At 41.9% G+C, this 26,921-nt stretch overlaps 7 protein-coding genes across 10 annotated transcripts; 2 read left to right on the top strand and 5 right to left on the bottom strand.

The window, feature by feature from the left end:
* Positions 1 to 819: 819 nt before the first annotated feature.
* On the top strand, positions 820 to 5,491 carry LOC135946655 (uncharacterized). Its single transcript, XM_065494959.1, has 4 exons — positions 820 to 962; positions 2,220 to 4,299; positions 4,355 to 4,535; positions 4,886 to 5,491. The coding sequence occupies exons 1-4, from the start codon at positions 951 to 953 to the stop codon at positions 5,277 to 5,279; spliced, it is 2,667 nt and encodes an 888-aa protein (XP_065351031.1). The 5' UTR covers positions 820 to 950; the 3' UTR covers positions 5,280 to 5,491.
* A 242-nt stretch (positions 5,492 to 5,733) lies between these two features.
* On the top strand, positions 5,734 to 6,420 carry LOC135946659 (uncharacterized). The gene is made up of 3 exons (XM_065494962.1): positions 5,734 to 5,846; positions 5,900 to 6,148; positions 6,212 to 6,420. The coding sequence occupies exons 1-3, from the start codon at positions 5,789 to 5,791 to the stop codon at positions 6,418 to 6,420; spliced, it is 516 nt and encodes a 171-aa protein (XP_065351034.1). The 5' UTR covers positions 5,734 to 5,788.
* Positions 6,171 to 9,303, bottom strand: LOC135946658 (solute carrier family 22 member 6-like). Its single transcript, XM_065494961.1, has 7 exons — positions 9,066 to 9,303; positions 8,929 to 9,012; positions 8,725 to 8,871; positions 7,893 to 8,367; positions 7,244 to 7,428; positions 7,074 to 7,193; positions 6,171 to 7,019 (listed from the first exon to the last, which is right to left on the bottom strand). Exons 1-7 carry the CDS (start codon positions 9,249 to 9,251, stop codon positions 6,867 to 6,869), a joined length of 1,350 nt encoding a protein of 449 aa, XP_065351033.1. The 5' UTR covers positions 9,252 to 9,303; the 3' UTR covers positions 6,171 to 6,866.
* A 178-nt stretch (positions 9,304 to 9,481) lies between these two features.
* LOC135945233 (glutathione S-transferase-like) lies at positions 9,482 to 13,946 on the bottom strand. The gene is made up of 8 exons (XM_065492793.1): positions 13,787 to 13,946; positions 13,558 to 13,725; positions 13,364 to 13,503; positions 11,104 to 11,268; positions 10,119 to 10,260; positions 9,898 to 10,065; positions 9,702 to 9,841; positions 9,482 to 9,649 (listed from the first exon to the last, which is right to left on the bottom strand). Exons 1-8 carry the CDS (start codon positions 13,917 to 13,919, stop codon positions 9,482 to 9,484), a joined length of 1,224 nt encoding a protein of 407 aa, XP_065348865.1. The 5' UTR covers positions 13,920 to 13,946.
* Positions 13,947 to 14,661: 715 nt separating this feature from the next.
* Positions 14,662 to 15,539, bottom strand: LOC135945728 (glutathione S-transferase-like). The gene is made up of 4 exons (XM_065493574.1): positions 15,363 to 15,539; positions 15,143 to 15,310; positions 14,947 to 15,086; positions 14,662 to 14,892 (listed from the first exon to the last, which is right to left on the bottom strand). Exons 1-4 carry the CDS (start codon positions 15,493 to 15,495, stop codon positions 14,731 to 14,733), a joined length of 603 nt encoding a protein of 200 aa, XP_065349646.1. The 5' UTR covers positions 15,496 to 15,539; the 3' UTR covers positions 14,662 to 14,730.
* A 308-nt stretch (positions 15,540 to 15,847) lies between these two features.
* On the bottom strand, positions 15,848 to 17,422 carry LOC135945727 (glutathione S-transferase-like). The gene is made up of 4 exons (XM_065493573.1): positions 17,251 to 17,422; positions 16,310 to 16,477; positions 16,113 to 16,252; positions 15,848 to 16,056 (listed from the first exon to the last, which is right to left on the bottom strand). Exons 1-4 carry the CDS (start codon positions 17,381 to 17,383, stop codon positions 15,886 to 15,888), a joined length of 612 nt encoding a protein of 203 aa, XP_065349645.1. The 5' UTR covers positions 17,384 to 17,422; the 3' UTR covers positions 15,848 to 15,885.
* Positions 17,423 to 17,574: 152 nt separating this feature from the next.
* Fer2 (48 related 2) lies at positions 17,575 to 20,533 on the bottom strand. Of its 4 annotated transcripts, none has more exons than XM_065493511.1 (4): positions 20,349 to 20,533; positions 18,950 to 19,169; positions 18,326 to 18,537; positions 17,575 to 17,797 (listed from the first exon to the last, which is right to left on the bottom strand). In XM_065493511.1, exons 1-4 carry the CDS (start codon positions 20,500 to 20,502, stop codon positions 17,688 to 17,690), a joined length of 696 nt encoding a protein of 231 aa, XP_065349583.1. In that variant the 5' UTR covers positions 20,503 to 20,533; the 3' UTR covers positions 17,575 to 17,687. The 4 variants fall into 4 exon arrangements, with proteins under 4 accessions (XP_065349583.1, XP_065349581.1, XP_065349584.1 ...); XM_065493509.1 differs by having other exon boundaries at positions 18,911 to 19,169; positions 20,349 to 20,532; XM_065493512.1 differs by having other exon boundaries at positions 18,326 to 18,534; positions 20,349 to 20,532.
* Positions 20,534 to 26,921: the final 6,388 nt, after the last annotated feature.

The raw sequence follows: 26,921 nt of genomic DNA, 5'->3' as shown, positions 1-26,921 counted from the left end.
TGTAGCAGGCAAAGTCCAGTTATTTGGTTGTTTGGAGGCTTTATAGGATATATATTATGTCCGTCTCAAACTGCGATAATGACCTGTGTCAACGGAACTGGAGAAATGCGAATCTAGCGAAATGAGTGTTGCGCTCGCTGCCACGTTGCCCCGGGCGTGATCAGTGATGGGATGGAGTAATATAAATAACGATAATATACAATATGAGACGCGACCCTATTGCGTCCACATTCTGGGACAGCCTCTATATAATAAGAAGAGATGAGACGGCTCTAATTGTTATAATTGTCAACACAAACCGGTCTCCCATGTTTATTGCAGCATAAGTGTTTAATAAATAATTTTATGAAGTAGTAAAAGTACATTGCATAAATGATGAGTTTAATTTGCAAAAATTCTGGCTGTAAACCTGCTTTCTCAAGACAAAATTGTTGGTGTCGAAAATATGGCAACACATTAAAAACAACAATGAAGCAGTGAGGGGAAATGTTGGTTTTTAATTCACGCCAAATTCCATTCATATAAAATTTCAGGAAAGTGAACCAAGGCGATCGATACGGTCCCACCCTGAATTTCTCACACATTGTCCGGCAAGTGACATCGGTTAAAGAAGGAGTTTAAAATTCATCTGGCGCAAGTGAGGCGGCGATTTATTCATTATCAAGGCCAGGTCAACTGGATGCGGCGGCACCTGCCAAGAGGAGCCCTTGTTGCTTCCTTACTTAGTAGGCCAACTGCTGATATAACCGAACGAACGCGCGCACCAAGGTGGGGGCCCCCGCGACCAGAGCAAAGAAAGAAAGAAAGAAAGGCTTTCTCTACTCCGCGGAAGGCCTTATGGGAGATGATGGTCTGAAAAGCAGCATCACACACGCTCAGTCTCGCGTGCGAACACGTAGGTGCACCACCTGAATCACCTGTGGCTGCTCCTTACACACACACACCACAACATGATTATCAGGGTAAGCCTTATTCTCAACTGTAAATAATTCATCTGCGATGTTCTAAAAGTATCCACCGCGGCATAGGCAGAAATAACATTGAATCGACAGGAATTTCTCCTGGATTCCACCTAGATTGGCAACGATCTATGATTGAAATTGCCAACTTGCGAGTTTTTAGATGAGATCGTGTATAGTAGTGTTGTTCATTTAGGTCGTTCCTGAAACTTGTAACAAAAAACACGCAAAGCCGGCAAGCTCTTAAGGCTCAAAGTACAGTTATTTTTAGAACTGACGATTGTTTTAATAAACAATGCAATTATCGGAGCCAAAAAATAAGCTAGAGGTTAATCGAATTCGCGTGAATATGCTTCCGCTCCACATTTGCTGCCAAAAAGTTGTAAAAGAATGTCCGACCGGTCACGAGGAGCGGGAATCCAGCGCCCGCGGGCGAATTCCCCTTTTTAATCTTTAGCAAATTCCTTAATCAAGACTACGTAATAATGATTACCGTTGCTCCGCGAGTTTAGACTAATAAACGGAGTTGACAACTGCTTATTGTTCTCATAACCTCGGTCTCGTGTTACCTTTTAATTGTTTTTGGGTTCGGCAGACGTCATCCGTGCGCGTCCGGAGATTCAGCTGCCGTATTATTAAGTGCATGCAGGTGAAACCGAGCGAGCGAAAACAGATGCAAAAACGACATTTGATCCTTCGACTGACACAGAATTGAAACGAGTGGGACGCAGAAACTGTGCCGCACTGCTCACGATATATTTATTGATTTAAATTTTCTGGCGTTTTGTCGGAAACCGAAAGCGAGGCATGCAAAGGCGCAGCGAATTCCTGTGAGCTGGGAGCCGGCCAGCGACCTACAATTCCAGCTCGCGCGCGCGAGACGACTTCTTGTAATTATTTAACAATTTGATCACACACTCGTACGCGCGGTAATCGCAAAGTGGATCGCGGCCTTGCACCGCATCTGCGACATTCTGCCGGATTACACGCATTAATGATGTATAAGGATATGAGGAAGGAGGCAAAATCGCGTCTTCTTGGCGAAAGCAGGCCAATCAACTTGCATGACCAGTCGTTATTTTCCCGCGAATAAGTCCAATGAGAAAGTAAATATAAGGGAATGTAACAGTATATCAACGACAAAAAGAGTAATGATGGCATGCACGCTGCTCGTGGTTAATTTGCACATTGTGTTGAGACGATTGCTGCTCAGAAAGCGTGGAGTCGATAATAATGAGCGAATTTATTTTCACTTTTCAGGTGTCTGCTGTGACAGCCCTGCTGTTCTTCGCAGCCGTTTCCTGCGACACTGAAGCCAACAACAGGCAACAAAGGATTATTCGCAAGCCGCCGCCGGATTCCACACGCTTTGGTCCCGGACCGCCGCAGGTCGGGCCGAGCTTCAGACCACCGTCGAATTTCAGGCAGCCCAATCCCACTGCCGCCGCCTCTGCCAAAAAGCCCGTCTTCGCTAACCGGCCCAAAGGCCCGGCCATTGGTCCCAAGGTCGAATACGGCTTTACGCCGATCAGCAGCCCGGTCGGCGCCGAGAGCGCCCAAGCCCCTCAGCAGGTCGAAAACAATAATAAGAAACCTCTGATTATCAACGTCCAGTCTGCGCCTCCTAGCCAGAACGGCCCCGCCTCGTTCTCATTCCAAAACTCGAACCAGCAGGTGGTCGAGGGCACCTTCAAGGAGAAGCCCTCTTTTGCTCCTCCGAAACAGACCTTTTCTGCCCAACCCCAACAGTCTTCGGATACCCAACTTGGATTCGGCGGCGCCTTCAGTTTCAACCAGCCCGTGGGAGCGAAAATCAATTTCGAGCCCGAACAGCCAGCATTTAGCAAAAACCCTTTCCAGCAGTCCTTTGAGGGATCCGTGATCACAGCCGGACCACCGAAACCTGCAGCACAAAATAACTTCCCAGCGCAGCCAGATCAGCCGCCTAGCTTCCCCAGCTTCAACAAGGATCCGTCGTCTGGATTCCCCAGTTTTAACAAAGAACCCTCGAACGGATTCTCCAACTCCCGCCCCAGGGAACAAGCTTCGTTCTCTAAGCAGCCTCCTCCGCAGGGATCTTTCGTAAAAGCTCCCCCTAAACCTGGAAAAGAGCATTTCGCCAACTTCCCTCCTCAGCATCAAAAGCCCTCAAACGAAAGGTTTGTCGGCGAAGGCGGTCCTTTCAGGGCGCCTTCGTTCGAGTCTAAGAAGGTGATCCACGCTCCTCCTCCACCAATCTTCCGTGGACCTCCCCCTCCTGCCCCCAGCAAAAATAAGTTGGTGCACCAGAAGCCTAATCCCAGCTTCGAGATTCAAAAGGCGTCAGTAATCGGTCCTTTCAGTGGACCCCCTGTCAGGACTTTGAAGCCCGTCTCAAAACCCCCTCCACCGCCTCAAAAGCAAGGACCATCCCAGCCTCCGAAAGTAGCTCCCACGAACACCCAGGAAAATCCAGAGTTCAGTAATTTCCCTCCTCCCGGGTTTGGCTCTGGACAGCCGATCCACCAGGAAGTGAAAACTCAGGTCGCGCCTGTGCAGCATTTGCCCGCTGAGTCGCCCAACTTCGCTCAGGAATCGAACCCTCAGATATTCAATCAGAATTATCAAACGGTTCAGGTTCAACAGGCCAGACCCCAACCACCTCAAGTGCCGCAAATTCCGTCGCACATCCAACTGCAACTTCCTGCCAATAATGGACCAGCTGGGCAAGGCCAGCAGCATCACTTCCAGTTCCAAAACACACAGCCCCAGTTCCAAAATACTCAGCCTCAGTTCCAAAACACACAGCCACAGTTCCAGAATACTCACAATCAGCCGCAGTTCCAGCTGCCTGCAAACTTCCACAATGCTCAGCCCCAACTTCAGCTGCCCGCCGGTTTCCAGAACAATCAGCCTCAGCTGCAACTACCAGCTGGTTTCCAAAACGTTCAGCTTCCTGCTAGCTTCGGCGCTCAACAGGACAATAAATTCGCCAACCCCTTCTTGAACGCCTTCCCGTCTTCTCACGGCGGTGCGGGCATTCCTCAGTTCAGCTCCCTCCCTCAAAGGTTGAACCCCGCCACTCTTGGAGGATTTTCCGCGCCCGGAGTCGCGTCTCAACTCGGTCTGCCGTCGGCCTACTCGCAATTCAACCCCGGCCTGGCTCAGCTCTACAAGGGCATTCTCCCTGTCCAGCAGTTCCCAGCAGGCACAGCTGCAGGCTCTAACTACCCCTTCCCCTCCGCTGGAGTCAACCCCTTCCTTAATCCTCTGAGATCGTCGGTGCCCACCGCTTTGTCGACCCATTCATCCGGCGGCGTTCCGCAGTTCCAACCCTTGCCAAACAGTCTCAATTTCCCAGGTATAAATAAAACGATATAAATTTATTACTGTCAGATTCACATGGAAAATTTCAGACCAAGATGAAGATGAACAAGACCTTGCCGCCAGCCACAAGCACAAAAAGGTGGTCGCAGCTCCTTTGGACAGCGGAAATAATACGAAATCGAAGAAAACCACGTTGAAGGACATCCTTGCTGAGGACTGTAAAGGAGCTGAAGATTTCGGTTACTGTGCATCTCCTCCTCGTTACCCCACGTAAGTCTAGGCGCATCTACATATCTAACCGTCATTCCGTGAATTCCTTTATTATGTTATAAAAGAGGAGATCTACGTCTGTCTCGGTTGTTTAATTTCCCGCGGTCTCATGGTTTCGACTTATGTTGTAAGATCAACTCGTGCGCTTTCGTTTGACAACCATTTGAGACGCGGATGGCCTCAGAAATTTTGACATAGAGCAGCTAACGAAAACTCATTTAACGTAGAAAAAGATTGGGACGTGGATCTGCGCATCAGTCCGCTAATCCGCGCGACTCTGAATATAAAAATACTCTATAGGCCTAACAATCAGACAAATAAGTATCCTTCTAATTTGCTGAACTATACAGCCAGCAGATCAAAACCGTGCTGAAGCAGTGCGCTGAAGAGCTGGCCGGAATTCTCGAGCAGGCTGAGGAGCATCACGTGGCAAAGAGAGAAACGACGGCCCCTGAGCAGTTCACGTGGACCACGGAGGCTTGCAGCTCGACCATGGCCACCGTCGAGCCAGGCTACGCTCGTGACTCCAAGGGTAAATGGCTGGTGGTGGTGCAGCAAGCGTCCAAGGGGGTGCACCAGAGGGTCGACGTGGACGTGTGCGGCAGCGAGGGCGGCGACTGCGGCTGCAAGCAATACTTCGAGACCAAGAACTTGGTCGCCTGGGACCCTGACCACCCCAACGATTGTCCAACGGTGCGCACCTTCAAATTCCCCAGCAAGTGCGATTGCCCTCCTCAACAGTGATTTAGATTTTTCGCTCTTGATCGACAAACAAATAATGAAACAATAAAACACCTAGACTGCCGAAATTTTATAAAAAGATATTATATCTAAATGCTACATAAGGATGCTTGAGAGAGTGTGTGATTAACTAGAGCATATGAAATATTGTGCCCAAATTTTAATTTATTTATTATCGTATTGTATTTTTGCAATAAAATATTGAAACCTTATAATATGGTGCTTATTATTTAGATATTTAAATTTTATTAAAGAATAATAAACTTTTATAACGATAAAGTTTAAAAACCATTTTTTATTATATCCGTATTTACAAAATGAGATTTAATTAAACCCTTTATTCCTACTCAATATAGTAATTTGTTTCTCTCTTACGTCTTTTAAATTTCGTCAAGGGGATTTTTCGTTGCCGCGCGACCACGATTTCCTTCCTGCTTGCTGCGTATTTAGGGCCACAAAAATTATCGCAACCTTCATTTATTCGTTTAGCCTGTCTCGACACACAACGGAAAATGGAGACGAAATGCATTTTTATCGCCTTCACTCTCGTGCTTCTCGCAGCGCACCAAGGTACACTCGTTTTTATTAAATATTAAATTTATCTTACGTCATGTTATGTAAAGTTTCTGCCGGAGCAAAGCTGACTTGCTACACGTGCAACTCGCACGACGACCCAATAAACTGCCCATTTGAAGGATTCGATTCGGACAAATACACAGGAAAAGAAGTCAACTGCAGTCAATCTGCTCGCGAAACTATGGCTGCTGTGCAAAACATTCTTTACCCGAACTACCACGAGGAGCTGGTCGTACCACTCGGCTCCAGCAAAATTGACGAGGAACGATGCGTCAAATTCACAGCAAAAAGCAGGAGTAAGAAATACAAACAAACTAATCAAGAGGCGAGAGATTCACTATTTATTTATTTTATTTCAGATGGACAAAAACCGGTGACCTTCAGGGGTTGCATGTTTAATGGTCACTACACCTGCGCGCACATCCAAAGTGTGTTGGAAAACGCCAAGGCGGATTTGGAGCAGTGCGACTTTTGCAAGCACAAATACAACTGCAACTCGTCTTCGATCGTTCGTCTCTCTCTATTGAGCGTGGTCGGAGCAATCATTCTCAGCCTAATTTCACACTAATCTCATTAAAGAGGATTGATACTGGGAAATCCTGGAAAACTCTTGTTTTCAATGCATTAACTGAACCTTTGGGATTTATTTGAAGCCAAAAATTGATTTAAAATGTTTTGAGAAAAGTGGCTGCAAAAATAGCTTATATTTTTCAACTGTCTCCTTACTTGCAATGCTATTTTATTTCACAGCAAAGACTTTCCCTAAAAAGTTTCACACGCGTTGGACAGATTTTGACGAGAGGAATCAAAAAATCTGCCAAGAAAATGTGGTCACGCGCTGGAAATTTGGAGAAAATTTGAATTTTTACTGTAGCAAGGTTTTTTTATTGTCTCGCCCTGTATCAATTCACTTTAAAAAAAAAATGCTGTCACGTTGTATATTTTTGCAAAATGAAAAATAAAGTCATATTGTTGATTACTTAAAAATGCATGTTTGTTTAAAAAGAAAAACAGCTATCCTTCACTTCTTTTCGCTTCAGCTTCAAACTCCTCGACAGTGTCTTGCAGCTTTTTGTTCAGAGTTTCTGGAAGAAACAGCACCGATGCAGCTCCCAAGGCCGCGAGTGCACCAACCGCAAACAACGGAAGTCCTTCCGCCAGCGCGGCCTTTAAATGTCAGAGATTATACAGCGACCAAAAACCAAAAACTGTCCGTAATACCAGTTCCCACAGATGCGAGACAAGCACGAGTGCCAGTCCGGCGAAAAAATTGGAAAAGCCGACGCCGATGTTGCGCACGACCGTGGGGAAAAGCTCCGACGTGTACAACGGCAATCCGACCTGCGGCACAAATTGAATTATTTCTTTCCATCGCATTGTTAATTATTTACGTAAGCGATGGATAGGCAGGAACGGGCCAGCACAACGAGCACCGTTGAAAATGTTGAAGCGATCAGCGCCCCAGCACACGCGCTGCACAAGCCGCCCGCCGCCAGCACGCAGATAAACGTGAAGCGCCTCCCGATTTTTTGCAAGAGTGGCAAACTCAGAATTATCGCCACGAGCTCCATCAATCCTGGTTAACACAGCGTGAATTGTTGTATTTTAATTATCGTCTTTGACGAAGTTTCTGAGCACACCAATCTATTCCTGAGGGTCGAATTAGGCAAAGTGGACATTTTTTCCGGCCAAAAAGAACTTTTTCCCCGCCAAAACAATTTGAACCTATTTGCGAGAAATGCGCATGCGTCAGAGCTGGCTGGATCTGACAAAGAAGTCATTCGTACAGGCGGTCTCTCTGCAAGTGCTCAAACCAGTCCTAACGCATGCGCAGTTCTCGCGCATTAATATATTGTTCTGGCGGGAAAAATGTTATTCGTCGCGCTCGACTTTTTGGAGGGAAAAAATATCCACTTTACCTAATTCGACTATGAGGAATCGATTGGCGGGCTCAGAAACTTCATCAAAGACAGTTTTTAAAGAGAAATTTTTTTTCCCAGTCACAGTGGAGATTTTTATGTAAAATACCGTAAAAAATACCTGCAAAGAGCGTATTCAAGTAAATATCTCCAGCGATGCTGCCCATGTTGAGCACAATGCCAAAGTATCCGATGTAAACGACGAGCCAGAGCAGCCAGATGAGCGCCGAGACGGTGCGCATGCGCGGCGTGCGCACCAACGCGAGCGGCTGCGCTTGGCTGGCGTCGCTGCGCAGCCACTGCGGCGACTCGGGCACCACGTAGATGACGCCGTAGAGGAGCAGCGTGGGGAAGGTGATGGCCAGCTGCAGGTGGCGCCAGTTGCGCAGCAGGAACGCCAGCCCTGCCAGGGTCAGGTAGCCCAGCGGCACCGTCACGTGGAAGAGGATGCCGGCCATCGTGCGGTCGGCCACCGACTCCATGCACAGCACGAACGACGTAATGATCACGCTGACGCACGACCAGCCCAGCGCGAACCGCAGCACGTTGTACACTAAGAGGGTTGGTGCGAACGCGATTGTCGTTGAGATGAGAATCTGCGAAATTTTGACTTTTTATTTGGAATAATATTTTTTGAAGAGGGGCTGGATTTGCCATCTCTGACATTGGGTAGCCAGTATTAGAACTCCGAACTGCTCAAATACCTTCCATTGCTTTGACACTCCTGAGAGTATACCTTAACAATGCGAGCCAACGGGCTGGTTTCCAACTGGATAATTTTTTTGCCATTTTAAATGATTCTTGTTCTGGGTCATTGGGAAAAAGAGATTTTTATTCCTTTTCAGATGAATACTCATCTTATTTCAAGCGCTGCGAAGGAAGTTTCATTGAAAAAATTAGATTTTCCCAGGAATGAAATAATTTAAACAATCCCCATGACAGAAAATAATTACCTGTGCTGTGAGTGCGATGGTAAGGATCTTTCGGCGTCCGAGCCGGTCCGAAAGAATGCCCGAAATGATTCCGCCCAAACCAACGCCGAGGAGGAACGCCAGCTTCGCCAGACTGATGAGATATTCATTCTCACAAATCAAATCCCACTTGAATAAAAATAAATTTTACTCTTTATCACGATTGAAATTTAAACTATAGTTTACCTCCGAGATAATAGTATTGCTTTGCGTCACGTCGAATCTCCATTTGGTGCAGAAAGTTTCGTTGTCGGCTCGGCAGCTGGTTATCTGAAGAGAAATTTTAATGTGAATTCGAGCGGATCAATAATATCGAAACTTACATTCGGGCTGCTGACACATTTGAAGGGTGGTGAGACGGTGTTGAAGGTGATGACCGTCAGGTGCCAGGTCGAGGGCAGGAGGAAGAGGGAGAGTAAGGCCGTGGTGCGCCACTGCCGAGGACCGCATCCATCAGCGTCCTCCGAGGAGATAGTTTCCGCGGCAGCCGGACCGTTGCTTTCACTCATTTTGCCTAACTGATCAATCTCGTCTCGCAGGTACGCAAAGTGGTCCCCCACTTTCTCCATAAAATCGCAATATGCTTTTTCATCATCGCTGCAGGCTGGACTCCAGCAGCGACACACAAAAAACAGTGTCTGTTCACGTTTTCTCCTTCTGATTTCGTCGAGTGTGTAAAATAATTAATAATAGGAATAAATAAATCTTTTACAGTGATTGCATTTTTTATTTATTTTCTTTAATATGGCACAGGTGGTCGTTTGTCCAGATAGGCTTTGATAGCTGGCAGGGCGTCAACCTTGGCCTTCAGGGCCTTCAGCAACGGCCTCTCGGCGAAAATATCTGCTTCGCCTCTGCCCACCAGGGTGGAGTAGACTGCGGCAAGCACGAAGTCTGGCCAGGTCAACTATTACCAAGAATTTTTAACTCTTTCCATTTAAAAAATAAATAAATCAAACCTGTCCTTTGACAAAGTGTCCGTCATTCTTGGCCAGGTGTCCTTCCAGCTTTTCCGTGAGGAAGTTGATTTTCGTCAGGGCAGCCGCTTTCTTTACCTTTTTGGCTTCTTCGTTCGTTTCAGTAACATAACCGCTGATTGCTGAATAGCAAAACTGATCAATCCACAGGTAATAAGAAAAATAATCGACATTTTACCAATTCCAATATCGGAAATGGTGTCAGCCGCAATGTCGCATTGCAGACTGTCCCATTCGTCCTTGCCTGTCAGATTAAACCTTCGGGCGAGGAAGCGGCAGATGGAGGTTGACTGGAAAAGGGTTTTGCCCTCGAACTCCAGCACAGGCACCTGGCCCAACGGCAGCGCTTGAATTTTCCACAATTTTATACAAAATTTCGAAAAACTATCGAATGCTTACTGGGTTTCCTGATGGCGAGCTCTTCCCTGGTAATCCTCTCGTCTTCAAACTCCACGCCGCCATAGTGCAGAAGGTACCTGATGCTCTCTCCGAGACCGCTAACCGGAAGGTACGTTAGCTTTGTAGCCGACATTTTGCCTCTTTAAAGTTCGAGAAGGCTCTTTGTGCCACGAAAACTTTTATACCTTCGTGGCGGATGATATGAAAATGATAAGATAATATAGACAACGACTGTTTAAAGTTCAAAAATAGCTGCGTCCTATCTTTATCATTTATCACCTCATAAACCAAAACAAATAAGAATTTTGCCAGGAAAGCAGATCTCTGATTGCGAGGTACCCTCTTTTTCAATTTTTGAAGATTTTGTAAACACTTTTGAATTTTTTCCAAATTGGTCACTCGTAGAATAAAAAATTGGACACCGTTGAATTTGTCTCGTCAAGTCGCACAATTTGCCTGTAGACCTCAAAGTGGTGGGTTAAAGTTCAAGGTCACTAAACTTAAATTTTCGAATTATTACTCGGATCAAATTTGAAAATGAAGAAATTGGAATTTTTAAATTGTGATATAGCACTCTTATAGAGCATAAAAATCAGGTAAGATAAGTCAAAATCTGGATTCACGTCTTATCCTGATTTTTTTATTAGAAAATAAAAACAGTAAAATTGTTTTTTTCGGGTTTTCAAAAATGTTTGCACGCCAAATTCTCAGCTTCTGATGGTCAGATTTTCAAATATAGCACACCGATAGACTCGTCTCATCCTTCTCTTGTTATCCAAACTAGTCTAAGGGTACCAACCCTTCAACCCTATTTTTTAACCCCAAAAAGCGTGATTTTTTATTATTTTCACCTCATTGCGCAACTGGATTATATCTTTTACCGCCCTGAAACTTCTTCAGCCCATCGTGGGAAATTAGATCTCAATTTACAAGGGTTAAATAAATTTTATTTATTTATTCTGAAAAGTGATTTTACAGATCTTTAATATGGCACGGGTGGCCGTTTGTCCAAATAGGCTTTGATCGCAGGCAGGGCGTCAACCTTTGCCTTCAAGGCCTTCAGCAAGGGTCTTTCGGCGAAAATGTCTGCTTCGCCTCTTCCCACCAGGGTGGTGTAGACTGCGGCGAGCACAAAGTCTGGCCAAGTCAACTATTACCAAGAACATTAATTTTATTAAATTATTTATTATATTAGACACCAACGGTGTACAACACAGAGTACATTATATAACGATATTATTTAACTGCAATTTCTTATATTTAGCAGCTTGAAATAAGGTAGTTGTATTATTTTTACAATTGAGGAAATGATACATGTCTATACCGCTTTCATCGCAGAATTGGCAAACACAATTAGCAGAAACATCTAGATGGAAACGTTCGTCTTTACATAACAGAAAATGATAACCATGGAAAGAGTATCTCGTAAAAACACTTCGATCTTTACAATAGGGTAGCCACCAGTTCTTGTTTGTCATAGCTGGGGTACTGTAAAAATTAGGGTGAATATTTTGTTTTTTATGCATCATATTATCCAAGAATTTAATATAAACAGGTGTGTCCGGCAGGGAGAATTTTGTCTTTAAGTCATTTACAAAATAATCAGTCTCAACTAGATCATATACAAATCTTGATTTCATTCTCTTATCGACACATAAGGCTTTCTTAAAAAATCTAGACTTAGCACATTCAAGATTATTTAAGTCTTTTAAAGTCAAGTATTTCCAGACAGCTTCAATACCATATGAGGCAACAGGAGAAATAGCTAAATCAAATAATTTTTTGGCTGTAACAATAGAACTTTTTGACAAATTTTTAATTTTGCCTGTAGCAAATATTGAGGCTTTAACTCTCTTATCAATATGTTTACTAAAACATACACCTGCAGTTTGGAAAGTGACTCCTAGATAATTAATTGAAGAGCAGAAGGTAATTTTATTCTGTTTTTCCCAGTTCAAATCTACTTTGCTATAACGACCATGACCACCGGCTCTAAATTTCATGACTTGGCATTTCTTTTCGTTTAATTTTAAACATCTTATAGCTAGGTAGTCTGTAATTCTGGGCAGTAAAATGGAAAAATCATTTAAATTTTCACTTAAAAGTACAATATCATCTGCATACAAAATGCATTTAACGCCAGGGAAATCTTTCATAATATCGTTAATATCACTGATAGCAAAAATGAACAGGAAGGGTGACATGCACCCTCCTTGTTTAACCCCGTTTGACTGTAAAATTTCTTCAGAAACGGAAATACCATCATTAATTAATAGAAAATTTACGTCAAGAATTTCTGCAAGCAAGTTTAGCTCTTCAAAAGAAAAGATTTTTGTATCTACGACTTTCTTAAAGATAAATGTTCTACTAATAGAATCGAATGCTTTTTGTAAATCTAAAAATAAAGCGTACAGGGGTCTCTTATTTACAATTACTGTTGAGTGAATATGTTGAATAAGTAAATTTACAGCTTGTACAGTAGATTTCCCTTTAATAAAGCCGAATTGATTTAATGGAATATAGCTGATTAGAGAGGAATACAAACGTTTGTTAAGCATTTTGTCCAAAAGATTAAACATAGAGGAGGATAAATTGATCCCTCTATAATTGTTTACATCCTCCGGACTACCTTTGTTTTTAAATAAAAGCTTCAAATTAGAGAGTTTCCAGGAATCGGGAAAAATACCATTCTGAAGGCATATATTATAAAATTTCGTTAGTTCACTATTTAAAACTACGTTTAACTCTTTCAAACATTTATTTGTTACCAAGTCAAGCCCTGGTGCTTTCTTAATTTTTAGTTCCTTAATAGATAAATTTACTTCATCTTCTAGGAACCATTTAACAGTAGGATTTTTAGTGTAATTTATTAAAAGGTCTTTTAGATTTAGAGAATCTGATGCGCTTAATTTGGCATTGTTGTAAATCGCTCCAAAATGAGCCTCCCATTCATGCATAGGAACATTATTGACTTGCGTAGTATCACAATTTTTATTCAGTAATTTAAAACAAAACTTCTCGGAGTCCTGAATTATTTTTTCATCACTTTTATCAATGAAGAGAGACTTCTTTACTCTGCATAAACCTCTGTAATACTTCTTACATTCGTTGAAAATTTCTAAGACTTCATCTCTTTCAGTATTTTTACCCGGATATTTAGAAAAATTATCTGTGAAATCTCTCAGAAACAATAAATCTGCTCTAATTAATTTTACTTTGATAATTTAAAAATAAATAAAACAAACCTGTCCTTTGACAAAGTGGCCGTCATTCTTGGCCAGGTGTCCTTCCAACTTTTCCGTGAGGAAGTTAATTTTCGTCAGGGCAGCCGCCTTCTTCACTTTTTTTGCCTCCTCGTCCGTTTCACTTGCGTAAGCGGTTATTGCTGCGTACATTGTAATTAGATTGTATTTAATTTTAGTCTTTTTTTAATTTGTACCTGATGCGATGTCGGAAATCGTGTCGACTGCAGTGTCGCACTGCAAACTGTCCCACTCGTCTTTTCCCGTCAGGTCGAACCTTCTAGCGAGAAAGCGGCAAATGGACATTGACTGGTACAAAGTTTTTCCTTCAAACTCCAGCACGGGAAGCTGGCCCAGCGGAAGCTCTGAAATTTGTACATGATGTGTCAACATTTTTTATGTCAAATTAATGTAATTTATATTTACTGTCTTTCCTGGCGGGGAATTCTTCCCTGGTAATTCTCTCGTCCTCAAACGCGACTCCGCCATAGTGCAGAAGGTACCTAATTCCCTCTCCGAGGCCGGACACGTTGAAGTAAGTGAGTTTCGTCGGCGACATTTCGGCTTTGAATGAAATGAAGTGAGAAAAGGGCTCGCTAACTTTTCACGCCTGCGTGACGACTCAAGAGATAAACATGATAAGATAACAGGTGCCGCTCAATAACGGATTTATGGCATTAGGTCATTGGTTCATCTCACACGTAAAAGGCCTTTTTACTGATTTTGTGAATTTTAACTCGTATATTTCTTCTGAATTTTATTATATTAGCGATTCCTGATAACTGTTGAATTGAGTCAGGTTGGCAACACAGTCTGCAAAAAAGCAGAGTCATCAGCAGGAAGAATAGAGACGTTCGTCTGATTATAGTACCATTATATAATATTCTCCGCATCTTTAGACCGCGCATCAAGGCCAAGTCTTTCGTTCGGTCCAAGCGTGACGCTCCTTATTTAAATAAAGAGGAAAAAGCCTAGCCTCAAATTGTTTTAATATTTGAACGAAAATCACAGTTGCAGGACGCTTTTGGCCATACCAAGACAACCTGGTTAAAAATTTACACATATTGGCGAATTTGGATGAATAACTAATTTTTCAAGATTAAGTGTGCGTTTGGCTTGTCTTCCTCTGGTGAGCTGAATGGTTTTTGAGGTGCTCACCTTTCACCCTTCCACCCCTATTGACCATAATTTCATCCCCCGAAGCGAAAAGCTGATTTTTTTAAATATTTTTTAATCTGAAATTTGAAATTTTGAAGATGGTTCAAAACATTTTGGTTTCGGAAAAAATGAATCCAACAAAATAATGTTGCACTACTTCATTTTTATTAATTTTTAAACAATTCAACTAAATTAAAACTCGCCACCGTGTGTTAATATTTTGGACGTTTTTCGATGTAGGCCTTAATCGCTGGCAGTGCGTTGATCTCATCTCTGAGTGCACTCAGCAGTGGTTTTGCAGCAAACATATCTCGGCCGGTCCTGCTGTTGATGTGTTCGGAAAAAGCAGCAATCATGAAATCCGGCCACGTGAGCTGCAAATGCAAATAATGAAATGGCATTTTTTTTTAAGAACAAAAAAAATTTACTTGTCCTTTGACGAAGTGACCGTCATTCTTGGCCAAATGTCCTTCCAATTTTCCAAGTATGAAGTCGATCTTTTTAACGGCAGCCACGCGCTTTTCCTTTTGCGCCGCCTCGTTTTTCTCGTGGAAAAATGTCAAATACGCTTGGATTTTATGGCCATTAATAAAATGAAAAGGCAAGTTTTAAATAAAAATATACCATTCCTTATTTCGTAAATTGTATCGGCAGCGATGTCGCACTGCACGCTGTCCCACTCGTCTTTTCCAGTCAAATCGAATCTTTTGGCGAGAAAGCGGCAGATTGCCTGCGACTGGAACAGCGTTTTCCCCTCGATTTGCAGAACAGGCACTTGCCCAAGCGGAAGTTCTGCATGATAATAATTTAAATTTGAGAGTAAAAAAATGGTCCAAATTAATACTTTCTTTCATGGCAGCGACCTCTTCACGTGTTAGCCTCTCGTCTTCAAATTGCACCCCTCCGTAGTGCAGAAGGTACCGGATTCCCTCGGCGAGGCCGGGAAGAGCCAGGTACGTGAGCTTTGTCGCCGACATTTTCACGCCACGGCTTGCGAAATGAATCTAAAAGTCTCCAGAGGAAAAAAGCAAAAGTGGTGTACGTTTAAGAACTGATAAGATACGCTTTTCGATTAAATCAGGCGACCGAGTAAATGTTTTGACCTTGGAGAAGGTGATAATATGTAAATCGAGTGACCCGAAAATTATGGTTCTTAGCGGTTTCCGCACATTTTGGTCGGAACAAATATCCTCTTAACCTAATTCGACCCTCAGAAATCGATTGGTGTGCTCAGAAACTTCGTCAAAGACGCTCTGTAAGGGGTTGTCTAATTTAATCAGCTTTCCGAATTTACCACGATTTTCCTCGAATAAAAAGGCACACACCGTGTATCGCGAGAGGTATTGAAAATTTTATTTGTATTCGCATCAGAATGGCACTGATGGGCTCTTGTCGCGGTAAGCCTTGACGGCCGGAAGGGACTCCACTTTGGCCTTCAGAGCCTTGAGCAGCGGCCTGCCAGCAAAAACGTCCCCGCCCCCCGACCTGTGGTTGTACGTGTCGTGAAGTCCAGCGAAGCAAAAGTCGGCCCAGGTGAGCTGTTAATTTCCGGAATTAAATTAATATTATCATCGTACTCTCACGCTTGTCATACCTGTCCCTCTACGAAATGCCCATCGTTTTTGGCCAGGTGACTTTCCAACTTGTCAACTAAATAGGCCATTTTCGCCAGGGCCGCTTCCTGTTTGATCTTTTTCGCCGCCTCGTCAGTTTCGGTTGCGTAAGGCAGCAGAGCTTTTTATTAAAATTTAATACAATTATATTCACAAGAAATGCTATTTGGTTACATACCCAAGCCGATGTCGTTGATGGTGTCCATGGCGATATCGCACTTCAAGCTGTCCCATTCGTCTTTGCCGTCAAGGCCGAAACGCCTGCCCAAAAATCTGTAAATTGCCTTCGACTGAAAGATTGTCTTTCCCTCAAACTCCAGGACTGGCAGCTGACCCAGCGGAAATTCTATGCACAAAACAACACACTTCTCATCATTTTAAACCACAAATTCAAAAAATGACTTTCGCAACAAAATAATAATTTGACGGGTTTTATGGGACAATTTTAATTTCTAATTTAAATTTTGGAAGTGAGCTTTAGGATTTTGCATTTTTTAAAATGTACTTAAAAGTTGTCCCATGACATGTGTGAAATTGTGTACAAATCTCGGAGTGGTATCTTCTTTATTTTTCAAAAAATTCCACCTCAAAATTAAAAAGAGATAAATTTTTTTCGAATTTTCAGCACAGTGTACTGCCATGCTGAACGTCAAAATAAAAAAATTTGAATTTGAATTTAGGATTTTTGTACCTCCAACTCTCGGGTTTTAACAATCAGAATTATATAAAAACTACCCGTCGTTATATAGACTCGTCTGGACCTCCCCTGACCAGCTGAAGGATTTAGGGGACCCACCCTCCACCCCTAAAATTCGAACCCCCCTAAAAACGCCAAAATTTGCATCCTTGAAAATTAATGCTTATAAGTGCATTATTGTTGCTATTAAATTGTGGTTGCGGAGGAAGGGGGATGAGTGTTGATCAACCTCAAACCCCTTTGGCTATCTAGGGGTGGTTCTAACTATAGTCTAACAGTATGCAGATGTTGCAATTCTGTTGATAAGAACCCGAGATTTGGAGTTACAAAAATGCGTGAAAGGTAAAAACCTTTTTATTTCGAGGTGCAATTTCTCGTAACGTAAACGTAAGAGAATTTTTTTTGATATTTTAATGACTCACCATTTTTACGTTTGTAGAAGTCGTCAAAGGTGAGCCTGACGTCCTCAAATTCTACGCCTCCGTAGGCCAGGAGGTACCTGATTGGCTCTCCGCGGCCTGTGAGACCGAAATAAATGAGCTTTGTGTCCGGCATTTGCAGCAGCGAAAATGAATTATGCTGAATGTGCGGAAGGAGGCAGATTCTGATAAGCTGCATAGAGATGACGACTTATTTATAAGCTTTTATCAACTAAAAGCGGCCCCTCTAATGTTTTTGAGATAACTATGCTCGTCCCTACTTCATTAGTTTTCAAGGTTTTATAGTGAAAAATAAGACACTTGAAATAGATTCGGCCGAAGCGATTTAATTCATACCACAAAACACATCACAAATAAAATATAGTACTGACTAGATCAAAGCTATCACAGTGAAATTGCCAATATTTTGGCAAAGAGGATTAGCCAGTCATGTTGTCGGCGGACAAGGTCAGGTTTGTCAACACGCCCCGACGCCCTGGATTGACTCCCAGGTTTTCCCAGTTGATCCAAGACAACCTTGCTGTTAGATCTAGAACAAGAAATAATAATAATTCAAACTCTGCTACAAACGATTTTCCCAGGACACCTTTCTGTTGGAACTTAGAACATTTTTAAATCTTTCCGAAAGTACGAAAATGGCACACCTTTCGACTCGTCTTGCTGAGCAGATTCCAAAAATGTAAAATTTATTGAAATCCGACCATTTTATTTTTTTACCGTTCCCCAATTTTCCGGAAAACCCATTTGAAAAAGTGTAGCTTTATAGTTTATTAGATTTAAAATAGTGAAAAATTAAAAGCTTGATTTTGTAAAAGTATCTTAGAAAAAATATCAACTAAAAGCAAATAAATTTCCGCACGTGAATTTCCTAGAGCACGTTTCCTTTGGAAAAATGTGGAAAAATGTAATTTTCCAAAAGTGTGAATGTTGCACATCATTTGATTCGTCTCGCCGAGCAGATTCGAAAAATGTAAAAATTACTTAAATTCGCCAACATTTGAAGCAATTTTAGCCTGCTAATTTAAAAATAAATATTATTTAATTTTTTTTCTCTCACCGCTAGTGTTCCATTCGGCCCTTTCGGGTTTGATCTCGCCTCGGAGACACTTTTCGACGTAGGTGAGAGGGTCGTAGTCGGTGTGCAGGACCTCCCTGAGCAGCGCAATGTAGGCGATGGCCAAGCGGAGCGTGTCGATTTTGGACAGCCGCTTCTCGTAGGGGAAAGTCGGCACGTGAACCCGAAGCTCATCAAAGGCAGAGTTGATGCTGCTGGACCCCCGAAAGGACATTGATTAGAAAAGGGCCGCGCGTCTCCATAAAACCGCACTCACTATATTATCTACCAAAATCATGCTATTGAAATTTACCGAATCGACAGCTTTTGGGATAAAAATTTACAATTTATAGAACTGCGAATTTCAGACGTTTCTTACATTTAAAATTGTTTTTTTCGGAATGGAAAAATTAAAAATAAAATTGAAATAAAAAAATACGTCAAAATTTCACAGCCCTAAGAATTCAGCATGCTGCGCCCAGCGAAAAATTTTTCCTAAGTATAAAAAATAGCCACCCTTAAGCCTGAGCGTGCGCGCGCATGAAGCCAACCCCTGCGTTAACGGGCAACCCCGGCCGTAAATCTCACATCTTTACGGTATCCTTGGGGCCGAGGGTAGGTGCCGACCTCAGCATTCTTTTTCTTTCCCTGACGTTGGCCGCGTGCCGCTGCACCCTGTACGGACTGCCGCCTCCGCCGCCCCCGCCGCCACCGCCGCCGCTCGCGCTGCTGCACGCTGCCTGCTGGTGGTAGTAGTTGTTGCTGCTCGAGCCGGCCGCCGAGGACGCCCCCAAGTGCATCCCTGATTCGTCACCGTTGCTCACCATCACTCCCTCTCCCTGCTCTTCTGCAACACAAATTCGGAATTTAAGCCTCAAAATTTATTTCCAGTCTTTCAAATCTATCAAGACAAATTTAAACTAAAAAGGGATGAATGTTTTTTTGTAAATTCAATCCCTTTTCATTGTCATCCCCTAAACACACCCCTATTTCTTGTTAATTTGATTAAATTTTGACATCTTCAGCGAGAAATAAAAAAATCTGGATTTAAAAATTAGTAAAGTATAAAATGATTTCTACTTCAAGCCCTAAACAACCCCCTAAATCAACCCCTAAAACATTTTTATACCTTATTCCTTCTTAATAAAAGCAATTTTTTGTAAATTCGTTTAATTTCTTTGCTTGAAATTTACTTCATAAAACTAAAAAATTCACAATCCTCATCTTTCAACCCCAATTGATCCCCTTAAAACTACCCATTTGCAAGAATTTGTTATTTACGTTAGTTATCATCATGATTTTAGCTACCTTTCTTCAAAGAAGCTCATTTTATAGGGCCATTTGATACTTCAACCCCCCAACCCTCTAAATCTCCCCCTATAACATTTTTGGTACATAATTGCCTCTTTTTAAAGAAATTCGTTTTCCATTTCTTCTCCTAAAATGTATTTCTTACAAAATAATTTCATCCTTATCTTTACACCCCAATTCAACCCCATAAAACCATCCCTTCAAAATATTTTATTATTATTTTTGTTTATGGAATTGATTTTTCCCCTCTCTTTTTTGTAACAACACATTGCGTTGGAAGCCTGGACTAATTCATAATTGAACCATATGATATTTCTACCCCTTAAACACCCCCTCGATTAACCCCAAAGAATTTCAGACCTTATCGAATGTGTAAAAGCGTCAAGGCATTTATTTTTCTGATAAAAAACAAGAAATTCCGTCAAAGGGTAGAAGTAAGTTCAAAACTGAGAGCTTTAAAAATTAGTAAAGGAACCAATAATTCTTTAGGGGTTGATTTAGAGGGTGGTAAGGGGGTTGAAGAAACAAATGGTCCATTAAATTATATTATTTCAAGAAATCAGGATCAAACCCTTACATAGAAGAAAAAAATCAAGAACTTCCACCACAGGGGTCATTTTAAGGGGTGAAAGATTAAAATATTTTGTCAGTCAATCATCCCTTAGCTAAATTTTGTGTACAAATGCGTCTGGATTCTGTAATGATGAAATGTTACCTGTCATGGAGAGATAGTGTTGGATGGTGGAGCGTCCGGCGAAGGCGCAGGAGGGCAGCTCGTCGTCGTCGCCCTGGGCATCGTAGAGGGCGCCGAAGCTCTGCATTTTGAATGGGCCGCTGCTGCTGTCCGCCTGCATCCGCGTCGATTGCATTTCCGTGTGTCCCTGGGGATCGGTCCGGGCCTCTTTTTATAGCCGCCGTCTTCGGCCAATGCAACCCCGGCTCTCATTCGAGCGCGCAGGCCACCCCCGCGCGCACGGAAACCCGCCCCCGATCGATTTCCTGCCACTTTTCGCTAACATGGCTGCCTTTCGGCTGCGTCCCGGGTAAAGGTTGTTGCTTCGGAAAATTTTATTTGATTTTCCGTCAAAGGGAATTTTGCGAAAAGTTAAATTTCTTGTTTAATTTTAGAAATATCAGGTGGTAAATTTCAGAATGTGCCAAATATCTCGAAATATTAAAAGATTTTTTCGATTGATTTCGATTCCTCTCCGTTGCAATCTATCAAATGGAGAGTGAATTATTCGGAAAATTCCCTAAATGTTGTGAAGTAAATCGTGTTTTTACAGTAGGAGACAGTGCTTGATTAGCATTATTTAAATTTAAAAGTTTGCATCCGATTTTCTCAGAAATTAAAAAAACAGCATATTTAATTAATTATCCAAAAAATCGTGCTATTTTTTAATTAATGTCATGTTTTAAAACAAGTTTATTTTATTTTATCTAGTCTTTTAATATCAGCAACTGATCTCGAGGGGTGGATTTTCGTAAAAAGGTTAATTCGGTCACATACTTTGGTGACTCAATTTAGGGGGATAGAACCTCAGGATGTCGATTTTTATAATATTTTTACATTTAGAGAAACTGATTTTGTGATTTGAGAAATTAAAAAGAAAAATATTCCAGTTTTTGCATAAACTCCTTAAATTAACTCTTATTCTGGGGGATTAAAACGGTTAATAATTATGATTTAATGTGCGTATAGTTATACTGTTTTTGTGATGCATCAGGTCAAAAGTGGGCAAAAATGGTTTTAGAAGATATGATTGATAAAATTGATTAAATCTTAAATTTTTTTTTTTTACAAAATATTTGAAGCCAAAATAATCACAATTCCAGTTATGAGACCTTTTTCAATTTTCTTCCTGGGGTCACCGAAAGGTACTTTGCTTGACCTGTGACCTCGGGGGTGAATTTTTTGACTTCAAGACGAGTTCAGCGGTTTTTGGCTGGAGTCTTTGGCACCACCTGGAGCAAAACTATTCGCTATCGAAAATTCGTTTATCTTTTTTATTTCAAAAATCACCCAAATCCTCGAAATTCCAAGAAGTAATAAAGGCTAATATTTCGGGAAAATTTACCAACCCCTGTCAACAGCGGGCTCGTTTCAAGCATTTTATTCGTCTCAATTGTTTTAATTTTTTTTATTAAAAATTCATATTGAGTCCAGGTATCATTCCCGTCAAATTTATAATTTCCAGAGTACATTTTACAATTTTTTTCAGTATTTTTGCACGATGCTGTGTTTGAAACGAATCTCAAAATCAGTGGTGGTGGCTAATGCGATTCAGCGAGAACAAACCACTCGAGTGTATTTACAAACAGGCCGATAGCCGTGAAATCTTAATTTGCACTCGTGTGTCGCGGCCGCCTTTGTGTCGCGGCCGGCTTTCGGGGGAGGGGCGCGTGCCACCAGTCGCTTCCACCCCTGAGGAAGGGAGGGTGCGTGCGCCACGGCCTGTCGACGGCAGCCCCTTTGGCCCCTGTAAATGGTTTGTGTAACAACAATCAATCAGCTGCACTTCGCCCGCCGCCGCCCCGCCGCTCCTCACGACGCACACACGCACTATAGCCAGCGGATAATCATTTTTGAAAAATCTGCTCTGACAATTAATGCGGCTGCGGATAATACTCAATCCAGAGTCGATAATTGGATTTCTATTTCTGAAATCGGTTTTCTTTTAAGAAATTTTACAACCAAAATAATTGTTTTCGTTTAAAAATGGCAATTTTTTATTTTAAATTTTGCATTGATGGAGGAAATTTTTGAGAAACAATGTTCTAGATTTAACGCCAAGCAATTTATCCTCGGGGACCAACTTTGTAGGTCAGATGTCAAAGTTAAAAATATCAGGTTGAAATTTTCAACAAAAAAATCTGACAAGCTCTAGGGATTAAATTCCAAAATAGCCAAAATGTGGTCCATACACGTGTCAACAACATATAAAAAATTGGTTTAATTCCATGTTTTAATATCCATGTTTGAGATAATCAAAATTGAAAAATCATGGATTTTTGCACCCTCTAAAACGGGATTTTTTTAAATAGTCCAAACTTTTGCAGATTTCGAGTAAATTGAGCCCAAATTTGATGGAGATTAATAATTTTTTGAATTTTCGGGAATATGGCTGGGGGCTGAGACCCACCCCATATACCCCCCGGGGGAGGAATTTTTAGTTATTGGTCAGAAATGAGCGTTTTCGGTGTCGTTCCATGTGATTTTCACCACAAGAATCTCAATTCTTAACTCTATTTTATCGTATCTCACCCTCATTTGTCAAAATGCCAATTGAAAAATCCAAATAGCCCCTATTTAAATATTTTAAAATAAAAGATTATTTATCCACAAAAATCGACATCCCTATTTTTTAGAATTTTATTTAGTTTCTGTTCCCACAGCAAACACATTCGAATGCACAATTGAAATGCAAGCTAATTTGCATAGCCACACAAAGGGGCAAGCACAATGGGCTTATATGTTGTGGACCACCACGCGCTTTATTCAATCTAGCGCCGCGAGATGAACCCGCGAATAAGGGATGAAGCTCCGGCTGCGGCGGGGCGGCAAACACCCGAGGCACGAGTCTGCGATTTGAATTTTAATCGTGGGACCTGACCTGGCTAATTATAAATTCATCGCTGCTGCGCCGACACCCTTTCTCGATTGTTAATACGGCTCATTTTGCACCGCTGTCATCACCAATGTCAACATTTTGTTCTGACGGACGGGCACAATTCAAAAATAAAAATCAATTAATTCCGGTACAGTATTGTATAAATAAACTTGTTGTATATTTATATTTACTTTCTCATTCTTCATACAGGTTCCTGAGGTCCATAATGGACGCTATTGCCGCCGCCACTCGTTGAGATATGGATAACTTGCCTGGTCCCTTTTTGCTTTTGCCTCGTGCGTTGAGATGATCGCCATCTTCTTCCGGATTCAAATTGAACACCGCTCTGCAATTTTAAATAAAAATATGTGACAATCAAATAAAATAAATGAGGACCTTTGGATGAATTCCCAAAGGAAGCATGTGTTTTGTGGATAGCAAAGATGCGAGAACACGTAGAAAGAGGCGAAGCAGCAGCTCAGGGCCTGGCAAATTCCATCCACGCGCATGACAGGCAGTCCTTCGATGCACACGACAAACCTCTTTGCAATCATGTAGTTTACGCCTGTGGAATAAGAACATGAATTTTTGGTTTCAAAAGGTTCTGGTCAGCTGATGATATTTGCAATTTTAAGATTTCCAAAAATTTGGAGCACGCGATTTTCCCGCCGATTTTTTTTTTTTTTTTTGAAAACTTTTGCATAAGTATGAAATTCAAGCATCATTAGATTCGTCTCGCTAAGCCGATTCCAAAATTATTCAATTTATAGAAATCCGATCACCGGGGGATTTCCTCTCCAAAATTTCCCGGAAAAGCAGTTTTAAAAATAGGTTCGAAATTTCCAGCAAAGAGTCTAAATAAATGTTGATTTTATAAAAACCACTTATTCAGACAAAAACAAAACTCAAATCTCAAACGTTTGTGAACGTTTGCAAGTTGCTATCATTCGAATCGTCTTGCTGAGCAGATTCTAAAAATGTAAAATTTATTGAAATCACATAAATATTTTTCTCTCTCCAATTTTCCGGAAAATCCGTGTTAAAAATTTACCCGTATTTACCGGAAAATGGTCACACTATAAAGCTAGATTTATGAAAACTATCTTGGAAAAAATTGGGCTCTACGAAAAACTGTTAGACGTGATTGTCCCAGAGTATTTTCCGATAAAAATCACAAAGATTAGCAAAGGTATGGAAGTGGCACATCATTCGATTCATCTCACCGAGTAGATTTCAGAAATCCGATCACTTTTCAAGAAATTGTTTTGTAATTAAATTAAGAAGATCAAAACAATAAAATTTAAAATCTAAATTTTAAACTTACCTAAAGCGACAATAATAGGAGTGTCCGGAAGATTCAACTCTTGCTTAATCTGTTCGTCGGTCATCGATTTCTATAACATTTTTAAGAGGCAGTCAGGAATTATTGGAATTAAAAAAATGCCCTGCTTTACCCTGGCTGTCAAGATAAACGAGCCGGCGTCGAAATCAGCGCCGCCGTGGAATTGCATCTGTGCAAACAGTAGGACCGCCAGCAATAGGGGTTGCTTATTGGTGTCGCCGTCTGCTGCTTTCTCGGCTATCAGTCGCATCTTGTCGATGGCGATCATCGCAATCAGTTCGTTCCGCGGACGGGAGAGTGGGCGGAAAAAGTGCATGAATGCGTACATCAGGTGCTTTTCCATAAAGCGGTTGAACGCGTCGTTGGCTGCAATGCCGGTCAATTCTTCAAAGTATTGCAGCATGAATTGCGGCTCGAAGAGAAAAGGATACTTTTTCTTCGCCTTAGAAACGCTCAGTTTGCTTTCGTTCAAATCGCGGTGGATCGTTTTGAAGATTTCAGCCATCAACTGTGCGACGCGCGGCGCATTCCAATTGGCAGCGCCCAGTTTGTGCTCTTCCTGCAATTCTTCCACAATTATTTGCGTGTGCTCTACTGGTGGTAGATCTTTGTAGTCGACGAGTTTGCATCCGTAGGCGTTTGCTTCGGTTTCAGCCTTCGTCCTTTTGCGTTTTGGTTCGGAATCCCATTTTTCTTTTCCTATGAGGTAAGAAATGTGGGAGCTCATGGCAGTTGCAGCATGGGCAACGTTTTCGAACAACGTCGGGTATTTGTTTGCAAGCTGTTTCGCCACGAACACCCACGAATCGATGTGCAAATTGGTTTCCAGACCGTGCTTCTGGTAAATCTGTTCGCAGGCAGCGTTTAATATTTGCCGCTTCTCTTTGATGCCCGTGGTTTTCATTGCAGTGATGATTGCGAGCAGTCTCTGCAAACCAGGATCGGCGAAATCCAGTTGCGGCTCAAGATGCCGACTTTTGACGGGCAATTGTTGCACCGGGACTTCTTTATTTGGTTCTGCCGCTGTCCATTTTCTGAGGAGAATTCTCGCCAACACAACCGGGATCACTCCTTTCAGGTCTTCCTCGGTGATTGCCCCTTCGAAACGAGCAGTTTCCAGATCGCGAACTCCAATCTCTTTAAGTCTGTTCATTAGATTTTCGACTTCTTCATCTTTGATTTGGCGGAGGTGCTGTCTGATGCTCGCCCTGATCAACGCTGCCATCTGGAGATTAATTATTTTCAGTTAGTTTATCACTACGACATCAAATTATTAATCTTCAAGACCTCGGGTTTACAGAAAAAATAAATTTGATAGGGAACACGAATTAACACGAGGAAGAACACAATTTTAACTTTGCTAGCTGTTGAAAAGAATACCTTAAGGATTTCTCCTGATGCCACCGGGTGAGTTTTTACTTGAGGAAAGAAGAGAGCTCGACGTGCTCACTCTGCAACTGCAGAAGAATGACTGATTTCCCCTCCTATATTAGCTGACACCCAATTTTTTACGCCGCAGAAGTCAAACAATTGCAGGATAATATGCGTATTTTCAAGGAATGAGCACAATAGCGTGTTTGCAGCCCTCCTATTCAAGCGAACGCACCAGATATTATGTTGTAGGAGAGATGCGCGTTTAGGGAACACCAACTGAGACCTTGACGCCCTGCCTTAGGCTTTCTTCGTCTGAGTTTAGTGATTTGTGCTGCTCACATTTATTTTGCTTTTCACAAAAATAAGTCAAAAGATTCGTGGGTGGTGCACGTTTTTTGTTACTTTCGTGTGAAGAATATCGTGTCGTTTCACGAGTGTCACGTATTCAATTTGCCATTACTCCTAATTAGAACTCAAACTAAGGATATTACCTTGAAATATTCGTCAGTTTATCGTGCGTTGATGCAATAGTTGAGAACAAATCCCTCTTGAGCTGCGCAGCTTGAAGTGGAAGCCAGAAACTGAATGGATTCCTCAAGAAATTTTTATATTTTTTTGGCTTTTCTCCCCTTGACGCTTTATTAAAATTAACATGAATAACCCGGATGCAAGAAATATTTTTACAAACTCTCAGCAGGCAATCCTTAAATTTTTGGGAGTTCTTCGCGTGTATTTTATGAAGCCTCCCAAAAATGCCAAAAATGTTCTTCTCATGTTCTCGCCCTCCATAAATAAATTAGGCGTTGATGAAAAAATCGATAAACAAAAACGAAATATTCTCCTGTTGGGTGAGAGAGGAAAATTAAACTTTGTTGACCAAATTCGTTGGTCAGAAGTCACTAAAATCGGGCCACAAATTAAAAAATTCCATTCTGCAGAACATTACTAAAACTGTCTCCTT

The sequence above is a fragment of the Cloeon dipterum genome, chromosome X, assembly GCF_949628265.1.
Source record: "Cloeon dipterum chromosome X, ieCloDipt1.1, whole genome shotgun sequence".
NCBI lineage: Eukaryota > Metazoa > Arthropoda > Insecta > Ephemeroptera > Baetidae > Cloeon > Cloeon dipterum.
The sequence above is the reverse complement of the archived record's forward strand: the minus strand, read 5'-3'. Positions and strand labels throughout refer to the sequence as shown.